The 10,420-nt window shown below is 51.0% G+C and overlaps 2 protein-coding genes across 5 annotated transcripts in view; one reads left to right on the top strand and one right to left on the bottom strand.

The window, feature by feature from the left end:
• The window catches only part of USF3 (upstream transcription factor family member 3), a 39,033-nt gene extending 37,960 nt beyond the window's left edge, over positions 1 to 1,073 (top strand). Inside the window, exon 7 of the transcript XR_010073349.1 lies at positions 61 to 1,073. The gene's annotated coding sequence lies outside the window, so the exon portion shown is untranslated. The remainder of the gene's footprint in view (positions 1 to 60) is intronic.
• A 4,826-nt stretch (positions 1,074 to 5,899) lies between these two features.
• The window catches only part of SIDT1 (SID1 transmembrane family member 1), a 49,258-nt gene continuing 44,737 nt past the window's right edge, over positions 5,900 to 10,420 (bottom strand). For all 4 annotated transcript variants that reach the window (XM_063352645.1, XM_063352636.1, XM_063352664.1 and 1 more), the window contains 5 exons: positions 10,352 to 10,398; positions 9,424 to 9,529; positions 8,991 to 9,101; positions 8,128 to 8,241; positions 5,900 to 7,166 (listed from right to left, as the gene is read on the bottom strand). In XM_063352645.1, coding sequence (XP_063208715.1) covers positions 7,104 to 7,166; positions 8,128 to 8,241; positions 8,991 to 9,101; positions 9,424 to 9,529; positions 10,352 to 10,398 — 441 coding nt within the window. In that variant the 3' untranslated portion in view covers positions 5,900 to 7,103. The remainder of the gene's footprint in view (positions 7,167 to 8,127; positions 8,242 to 8,990; positions 9,102 to 9,423; positions 9,530 to 10,351; positions 10,399 to 10,420) is intronic.

Here is a 10,420-nt window from a genome sequence, read left to right as displayed (position 1 = left end):
TAGTATTTTATTAAAAAAAAAGAAAACTACTCTTTGAATACTGTATTCTTGTTGATACAGCTTCTTTCCCCGTGGAAGACAGATTTTTACCATCTCTTCAAGACAGGTAAAAATAAAAGCTTTGTTTTGAGACTGGGAATTTACAATTGGAGTTCTCCACTAGTGTACATTCTCTGCCTCTACTAGAGTTATGCACCATTTTATTTGGATATATAAAGCTACTATTCCAGAAGAAATACACACTGATAATGAAGTTATCTAAATAATGCATGGCAGATGCTGTCCCTGCACCAGTGACAGTGATCACTGCATTAAGATATAACTTCAGCTCTATAAAATGCTTCTTGTCACGCCCTGCTGCATTGGTTGTGAAGTGCTCTTTGATCAAGTCCTTCTGTCACAGTCTGGATCTAAAGGATGTGGTTTGGAAGAGACCGGTACAGAGATGCTGCAAGGTAAGTAATGGCTTTTTGGGAGGCAGTGTAATATAGGAGGAGCTGACAGAATTGCCATGAAACAATTCCTTTTGTAGGCTCCAGCCCATCTTGTTTGTAAACCTCAACATTCTTGTGGACATGGAAGATTTCTTTATGGAAGATGATTTTCTTTTTTTTGTTTGTTTTTAATTAAAATTTAGTATCAAGACAGATGAGCTTCTATTTTGTTACTTCAGTGACAGCCAGTATCTATAGTGCGACAAGGAGGCTGTGTTCAGAGATCAGCGTGGTTCAGAACATCAAGAAGGAAGTGTGCAGGACTAAGGACGGTCTCTGAGCAGTCACAGTAACCCACTCAGCCCACTTTCCCTACCTCGAGAGGGCCGCTCAGGCCAGAGAGCTGGCAGGCAGGGCTAGTTACCTGCATCAAGCATTGCCCAGGAGCAACAGCCCCAAGTTCAGTGTCAGCGTGTTGCCAGCACGCTGCTGGGGTTTCCTGCTGTAGTAACCTGATCTTTGGTAGTGTAGTAGAGAGGAGGGGAAACAGGACACAAGGCAGATGAACACCTTCAAGGCTGGGCTGATGCCCTCACCACTGCCTAACCGCAAGAGATGGGGGTGTGGTGCTTACCTGCAGGAGATGGAGCCGGGCTGCTGGTACAGCTTCCACCAAGGCGCCAGCAGCACCCCTGGGGCAGTGAGGCCCCACTTTGTCAGCCCTCCTCCAGGCTGAAAGCTGCTGGGGGCTCATACGAAGACTTCGTGCAGCCACGGGCTCGTGTACAAGAGGGAAACCACAGACAAAAGCACAAGTGAAACTGGCTCAAAGTGTTTCTTCCCCATCTTAAGCTAGAGGTAGAGCATACCCACGGACAGCGTACCTCAGTCTTAAATACACCCTGGTAACATACTGGATAAACTCGGTCTCTCTCTGTTGCTGGCATTGCTAACTTCACCCCCACCTCTTTTGCTCTGTGTGGATGCCATTGTTTTGATAGGCACAAAATCTACATTTATCTGTGCACAAGTTAACATTTCTCCTAGAACTGCCTTCATATTTCAAAGCGCCTTGGCTGCTCTTCTACCATCGCAGAGGTTTTGGTGCTAGTTGTAACACTGTCCAATTGTGTGATCCTAATAGCTTTCCTAAACTGTGAGGGTGTTTTACTGTTGTTATTATTATTATTTTATAACACAAAAGCTATTTCTGTCTCCCTTGCATTGTAGCAGGCAAAACAATAACTTTACCTACGTTTTCCTGAGAAAACGGGGACTATAGGGTTGTGTCCACCTCCTCTCCATGTCTTAGGTCAACACGGCTGTGGGAGAGGGGAGACACCTACCGGTGCCCAGGAGCTGTGTGAGGAGAAGAGCGTGGGCGAGGGAAGAGACAGGTCCCATTGCTACGGCAGGAGGTAGAGCAGAGCCTGCTCAGCAGAGCGGCTTTTCGGCTGTGCAGCACTCAAAATTCTCTTGACCCAACCACAGCACTGCACCGGCTTTTACTTGGGAAAACATTAGAGGCCCAAGCTGGTGTAAGAATGGGGAAGGCGTTGCAGGAGGTGTAACACAAAAGTTATGCAGAAATGAGCGTTAGTAGCTCTTTTGCTTATAAAAAATAGCAAACATATCTCATGACCTGGCAAATAAGCCTCAGTATTTAATGACCAAGTGCAGAAAGCTTCAGGCAGGTGTTCCTGGGCAGGTACAGCTTCCACAATAGACACGTTCCTCTGGCAGCCGCCACTTCCAGCTAGGCCCGCTCCTGCTGCCTTTGAGCTCCTCAGCCCCTACAACAAGCCACTTAAACCCACTGAGGAGGGGATTCACCAGACAAGTGAACTGTTTGCTTCCCTTTCAAGGGCTGTTAAAACAGTTTGTGCTGAGCACAGGAGGGAGGAGCACGTGACGGGCAAAGCAGGGACCCTGCTACCTGCCATGGGCAGCAGAAGGGCCCCCATCTCCTGACACAATTCACACCAGCTGCTCCGCTTGTCTCCCTACACACCTCTGTCTAACAAAATTTTGCTCAGTGAACAGAGAAAGGTGAAATAACAACACGACACCTGTAAGTCAGGGAACAGAGGTCCCTCACCTACCCAGGGAGCCGCTTTTCCCTCCCAGGGCAGTCACCCCAGGAAGGGCAGCGGGGCTAAAGGCACAAGCCCCCTTTCAGGTTTGGAGGGCTGCACAGCTGAGTTTGGCTGGGACAGCTGGGAGAGAAGCTGCCCGGGTGCCCAGCCAGGCACCCCACCAGCCAGAGCCACTGAGGCACCCCTGCAGCAGCCGGGTCAGGCTGGGCCCCTGCAGCCACCAGATGGGAGACTTGAAGTACGAACAGAAGCCAGCAGGCAGGCCAAAGCTTAGAGGAAGTTTTAAAAATTGATGCATTAAGCTGGAGGCACAGAAGCAGCAGGGAGATGATTCCGACCCTCCCTCCCATGTCTTAGGCTTGAGGCACCTTTTCCTTGTATTTAATTTAATTCTCTCACATTTTTCTGCTTGTTCTGTGCTGTTCTCCACCCTTCTCCAACCTCTCTCTCCTCCACTGCTGCTACCACCTTGCCATTCGCATACTGTGCTCATCTCTGCGTAGCTCAGTGAGCCCATATGTTGCTCTTCTACCTCCTACACTGAGCCTTCTAACTGCTGTTCAACATTAGTTTTTTCTCACATTCCTATTTAGAGGAGATAACCAGCTTCCTGGTTAGAAACAAATACAAGCTTGGAACAAGGTTGAGACTACGGACTAAGGAATATGTCTTATGAAATTACGTGTTCAAAACTGGACAGACAAGCCATTCTTCAATCTGGTAAAGAAGCGATATTCCTACTACCCCAATGCCTTGTCCTATGTCCTTGACTCCTGCGCACTGCAAAATACACCAAGGGCAGAACATACTTGTACAAGAGGAAAAGCTGCTCATCTTTCTCCACAGCTAGCCACAGGGTAAGGGCAGTCCTGCAAGTCAAGAGCCCATCCTGCACCTGACTAAGCAGGGGGTGTGAAGGCAGCACAGTAAGCAAAGAGGACTTGAGGTCAGACTCACAAACAGCAGGATCCAACACTGGATTCTCCAAGTCTCACTGCCCCCCAGATACCTAATTTTACAACCGTTCTGATGATCTGCCACGATCAACAGGTTTTTGAACCAGTGTCGCTCTTCTCCCCATCTCACTGGCTCGTGGGGACTGAGGAAGGCTAATTCCAGTAAAATTCATTTGCTAATTCTAGTAAAAAACTGCACTGGAGTCTCCGGCCAGACTAGTCCACTTCATATAAAAACATGCAGTGAGCTCTGGAGTGCTTTGCATGGTGTGATTGCAGCATGGACACTGGAGAAACCAGGCAGTAAAAAATTAAAGGCTGGTGACGTTCCTACAGGTGTCAGATGCTGTAATCATTGAGCCTCAGACAAGAGTAGGGCAGTATCTCCACTTCAAGCACCTTTAATGACCCCAGCATAGCCTCCCACCTGACAAGCTCCCACCTTAGATGGGATCTACACATCTCCCTCCAGGTCCCAGAGGAGCAAGGCAAGCCTCACCTCAAGTAGTGGGTTCTTTTGATTTAGCACTTCAGCAGCATTGGTGCTCAACAGGCTGGTGCTAGCAGGCTGTGTTCAAACCCCATGTGCCCCCAGCACCCAGGGATTTATCCTGCTCACCACAGCACTGCTGTCCTGCGAGCACTTCCCCACACAAAACCCTGTAAGCCACCCTGAAGGCACACAGGGGGGCTTGACCTGAACTTTTCCAGGCACTTGCTAGAGCAAGAGACTGTTCATGCAAGGCCCATGGTGAGGACTTCACCTGGAAATTTTATCCCCTTCTCCTGCTGCCTCCCCCAGTTCAAGCCCCAGAGCACTGCCCCACTTGCTCCCTAGCTCACCTCAGCAGCAAGTGATGTGACCATCACACAGGCATATCACCTTCCAACAAATCTTCTACTGCAGCTCTTCATGCAGCTTCCAGGTGGCACCATGCAGCAGGGCTCCGTGCAGCTGTGCCTCAGACCTCTACTCCTGCTGCTGGGGCCAGGACTAGAGAGGCAGAGAGAAGGGAGGGAATGGATGGTGCTGGCAGCAGCGCTATCACTACCTGTTACCACCTGCCCTCCAAGTAAAGTTCTAGAAAGAGCACACCCTGCACACCCCAGATATTATTTGGTTTCACTGGTCAGAGAACTGGAAGTGCAGCACTTGGGCTCCTACCGCAGCCCTTGCATTTACAGGGAGGTGGTTGGGGCAGCATAGAGCATGTGTCGCAAAAAAGCTGTTGGGTCAAACATTCATACACCTTTGGGTACAAAACCTCAAGTGGTTCCCTCCACACAGCATGTTTATAACCACGCTGGGCAAGACAGAGCACCACAGCCCCAGCAGGAGTCCCTGACAGGGGTGGCTCAGTCTTGCTGCACTCAGCAGTAAGGATTTGGGGTGGGGTTTTTTTGCACCTCGGACTTCCTGGCAGCCTTCCCTTATGGAAAGAAAAAGGAAGCTGCAGACAAGCCTGTCTAGATAATGTTGGATTCTGCCATTTTAGACAGACCAAGAACATATGGCAAGACTGCAGGATGGCTGAATGGAAAATGTGGACTATCCTCAGCCTGAAGTTCCTCTGCTGGTGCTGCTCAGACAAAAAACAAGTGTCATCTCCTTCCCTGCAGCCCATGCTGACGCTGTTAAAGAGAAGCCCATGCTTCGCAACAAGCCTGGGCAACCTATCCCTATTTCTAGCATCATTGAACATTCAACAATCTACATTCATCTGCACGGCAAACTGCAAGTCAAGCCCAGAGCATTGTAATAAACACAGCACACAGGGACCACCACCACCTTCTGCATGTTCTGGCACACCGTTCCTGAAACACGGCTATGTCTCCACAGGAGTGCAGCTCTGCTCAGGAAGAAGCCTCTTGTGTCATTCCTCCTCTAGCTCTCCCTGCGCTCTGCCGAAGAGGCTACAAGTGACAAGCAAGGGTGTCTGTTCTTTACTCCACTTAGCCCCACAAAGGCAATTTGGTTAAGAGGACAAGCAGTTCATCTGTATCAATGCTCAGGAAACTGTTTGTGAGACTCCTAAGGATGACAGCAGCTGCGTGACACCACTGGGGAACCCTCTGCCCCAAGTGCTCTCTTTGCTACTGCTGAGAGCTGGAGCAAGAAGAATTCAGATCAACCTGCAAAGCAGGAAGGTGAGAACATTCATTTTGACCATCTTGACAAACTCCAACTTAGAAAAAAATAAAAACCAGCTAGTGCAAAATCTTTCTAGGAGATACAGACTTCTTGGAGTAGAAAGTTTCCATAGTCATCTGCTTTGGTAAGCACAAGTGGAATGAAGCCTTTGCATCACTGGGTACATGCACATATACCAAAGGAAAAATGCTCAGACAGAGACAAGAATAAAGACAGCAGGCCTCAAAGAATACTTTTTAATTCAAAATTAGCAAAACAGGTCACATTTTAGATGCAAGGCCTAAAATAACTCACACCTTATTCTTGTTTTTTAAATAACTGAGAACTCGAGAAGAAAGCAGAAACCGTTTAAAAACTTGCTTCAGACGCAGAAAAGTTGGAGAGGAAAGAAGTTTGGTCCAGATCTTTAGCTAGAGAGCTCAACCCCAACCGCCCCCAAACCTCCTCCACACTCACAGGCCATAAGGGAACCTGATTTACCAAGTTTGCCTAAAGCAAGCCTGTGGGAGGAGAACGTCTGAGGCTGCTGGACAGCCTCCCTGTTCCACCTTGCCCCTTTAGCAAGGCCACGCAGCAGGAGCCATGGAGTTGCCCAGCACACAAGGCTGTGGCTTCACCACACGATTTCTCTTAGGGTCACTTGAGGGCAGCATTTCTGGTGCTGTGGAGTCCATGACGCTGACAAGCGCCTGCACAGGAGTTGCCAGAGAAGTGAGGCTGTTCAACATGCGTAAGCGAAAGATGCCACAAGAGCAAGGCAGGAGGTTCTGCCTCTGGCAGAGCACTCATGGGCAGCTCTAGTCTACCATCTCCCTCCAACACTGCAGTCCCTTGGGCTTGTTTCTCTTGTTGCTGTGGCTCCCCCACAGGCTACAGGAGGAGCCTCTCCAACAAACAAAACAAAAACAAAAAAAAAAAAAAGAGAGAAGAGAAACGAGTCCACCACTGCCACCTCAGCTTGGAGTCCTTTGCTCACTTGGCAGTTGCAGGACAGGAACCAAGAGCTCTCCCCGTGCTGCAGAAGGGACTCTCCAAGGGCAGCAGCCTACAGGGTACAGGCTGACGATGCAGGAGGAGCTGCATTGCACTTGTCAAGCCTGCTCACCAAAGAGGAAGCGGGGCACATCAGCAGGGAGGAAGGGAAGCAAAGGTCTCAAACGCACCTCCTTGTTTCCTCTCTCTTCACTGGCTCCAGCACCCACCACACCTACCCACCAGAAGGCTGCGCTCTGGCCTCAGCAGCAGTGTTGTGCCTGCCCCAGAGGATGCAGTGGGAAAGGAGCAAACAGTCTTCCCTCCCGGTCCCACCTCAGTTACCGCAGTACCCCTTCCATGCTTGCTATAGGATCTGGCTCCCCTGCTCCCATGGGGTTGTCAGCCACAGAAGCAGGCTCATTCCTCACAGATTCCAGTGGCCCAGTGCCTTTGGCTGAGCAATTTGGGAACGCCCCTGCCCCCGGGGGACTCAGAATACTGGGATCTTGTCCCTGCGCACCACATCCAGGTCATCATCCAGTGTCAGCAGGACCTGAGGAGGAAAGCATGAGGCAGCTTCAGGTCTCACTGGCCAGCCCATGGCTGCAGAGAATGACCAGCTCCCTGTGGCATCTCATCACAGGCAAGCTCCACCTGGGCCACGTCTCCAGCCTGTACAGGAGTCACAGCAGCAATCCACGGAGATGTGCCAAATTAACTTTTTTTCTGTAATGTTCCCAGCAAGTCACTCTGGCAGCACAGCTGACAGGTAGCTCTGCCAACAGTGCTGCAAGGACCTGAACAGGTAAACCTGCCCCAACCATGATGGAGATGCTGCTTGTAAACTGGTCCCTCAACTGGCCTCTGAAGAGCCATCCAGGAGGCAGCAGCATGAGAATTGCTTGACCAGAGCTCAAGCACAGCAAGTGCTCAGGCAGCTCCTTTGGAAACAGTTTGCACCTTGCACAGCTAGGGTTAAGGTCTCCCCCTCCACTTCCCCAAAACACTATGCTGTGACACCATCGCAGGGGATACCTCCACCTTTGCCACCAGCAGACCATCAGACCTGAAAAGAGGTACCAAGTAGAGGAGCACTGGAATCAACTATGCAAGTGATGGAAAGCCCAGGAGTAAGCTAAGCTCCACACCAGTGACCCAATGGCCTGGGTCAAAGGGAGTAGGGTCCCTTCCTGGAAGGTCCTCACAAACCCATGAGAGGTTTGGTCCCACCCGTAGCCCTTCAACTTCCCCGCAACAGCTGTGCGACCCACAGCCCCAGAGGGAATTTGAGGCCAGGAGACACAGGGAGCAACAAGCCAAAGAAGGAAGCCTGATCCCAATGAAAGGAGCATCCCACTGTGAAGGATGTCTGGAGGCAGAGCCAAGCAGAGGACCTGGGGCACTTCTGTGGAGTCCAGGGGCTATGACTCATAGCTCCATGTGGATAGAGAGCAACAAGGAGGAAGAAGAGAGGGTGAGGCCATACAGCAGAGTGGAGGCTCAGCAGGACTCACCAGAAAGGAGAAGAACAAGGCAGCCGCGGAGAGGAAGTGCCAGACGTCATGGTCATCAAAGAAGCCCAGCAGGATGCATGGCCGGTTCTTTTCACGGGACTCTGCTGGAGTCTCCTAGGGGAGCAGGCAGGGGGTCAGGACCTGATATTCACTCATAAAGGATGCTGGCTGGCCACACTGGGACCCTCTGGAGATCACCCTGTTTTAATCCTCCATACGGAGCCAGGAAAAGTGTTGTGCTGGCTGGATATGTGATGAGAGCAGGGCAGGAACACAATGTCATACTTAGACCCAGGTGGATCTGGGGACACAACCCACAGATAGGGGGACCCCTCTGGTCTTCACATCTATGATCCTGCATTGCACAAGCTGCACAGCCTCCACCAGACCACCATGCAGCAAGCCCCTCGCTTCCACGGAGATGGACACAGCATCTTGTTAGAAGGCATCCAGTCAGGATTTAAGAGCCTCCCAGGGCACAGAGAGCCCCCGCAAGCCCAGGCATGTTATTTCCCATTGGCCATCTGCTCCAGGGAGGAATATTCCATCCAGCACTGGTCAGGATTTGCCTAGTTTTGCTTTCAGATCCTCAGACCTTCCTCTGTCCCCTAGTGAGGGCCAGTAACCTCCAGATCACCTGGGTCATAAATAGTCTCTCCAGAGCTGCACACATACAGTTATTTTTGCCTCACCACAGCTTCCCATGCTCCCTTCCCAGTCTGCTGATGAAGTTAAACCCTTTCATCTCTCTATGAGCACCCCAAGACTCTTCCCCAGAGTATTTTTTGTGTAAAACTAACAACAGGAAAGAAATATGACGGTAGACAGAGATGGACAGAAGGACAGTGAAAGGGCAACTTTACCTCCCAGCTGCTGAGGGTCTGGAAGAAGAAGTAGAGGGCGGCTGCCCACACCACTGCTGTGGCCACAATACAGAACAGGGGGATCGGCAGAAGCTTCTCAGAGCTGCGGAGCTGCAGACAGGGACATAGCCTCACAAAGTGCCCCGAGTTCTTCCCGGGGCCAGAGCCATGCATCGGGCTGACATGGCAGCCTTGACTATCAGCATTTGTGAAGGGCTGCCCACGCCAGGGAAACATAGTCCAGCCCCCCCCCCCAGATGGCTACACAGCATCCCTCACCAACACCAAAGCCTCGTCCTGCCCTGAGCCCCACAAACGCTCCTCCACATCCCTCTGCAGCACCACAGGAACCCAGAGCACAGCCAAAAAAAGAGCCCCATCCCTTCCCCTTTGGAGACAGGCACCCCATGGGCAGCCACGCTGCCTCCTTTACCTTCATGATGATGTAGAAAGCCAAGTACAGCAACAGGTTACAGATAAAGATCCCCAGTATGTAGGAGGCAAAGTCTCTGGGCCGATATACCAGGCCAAAGATAGCACTGAGAGAGAGAGAGAAGGGACTTTAGACAACCTCTTTCACTGGGGACAGGGTACATCCCCAAACTGACCACCACCCACTGCCCCCTGCAGACCACAGGAAACAGCAATACTGCCACAGCTTCACAGTTCCCTGGAAGAAATGCACCATTTGCCTCTGCTCCCTGCTGAGAAGGAAAGCAGAGCAAACTGGGCCATGGTCAGCTGCTGAGAGCAACCAGAAACCACAGATGACAGGCAAGGGACCTGGGTTGCTTCCAACCCATGGCCAAAAGCATCTCATCCAGTAGGAGCTGGCCCCAGATCCGTACATTTAGCAGAAGGCATGCTCCTGAAAAGCAGCTTTAGTGAAAAGCAGCCTAGGGAAATTATTTTAGGTCTCACCAAGAGCTGATCCCTCCATCCATGCAATTACTGCTGAGCCAGGCCTTTTGACTAATTGTCTGTCAAGTCTCTTACTTCTTGGCTGCACTGGAGACCTCCCAGCTACATGGGAAGCACCTGTACAGCACAACATGGCACCATGGTACTAGGCCAGCCCTACACAAGCTGGCTCAGACATGAGCCATGAGAGAGCACCAGCCAAAATGCTTAGGGATGCCTTGTGTAGCTCTGTAGTGATGCATTGCATCCTATGGATCTGCCTACCATTCAGTGCTCATCAGAGCCAGCTCCCTGCCAAAACATGTCAGAAAGGCCCTAGCAGAGGACTATTGCTTAGACACTGCTGCATTTCCCCGTCACTTCAGATCACCCATGTGTCAATACCAACTCCTCCTGCTCACGTGCACAAATATGCAAGACACTCACACCCCACTACTTACAAGGACCAGTTGACCAGGTTTCCAACAATGAGCAGCACCATCCTGTCCTGAAGAGAAGACACCGATGAT

Source organism: Chroicocephalus ridibundus, chromosome 1 (assembly GCF_963924245.1).
Source record: "Chroicocephalus ridibundus chromosome 1, bChrRid1.1, whole genome shotgun sequence".
NCBI classification, from domain to species: domain Eukaryota; kingdom Metazoa; phylum Chordata; class Aves; order Charadriiformes; family Laridae; genus Chroicocephalus; species Chroicocephalus ridibundus.
Note: the sequence above shows the minus strand (reverse complement) of the source record. Positions and strands in the feature narration are given on the sequence as shown.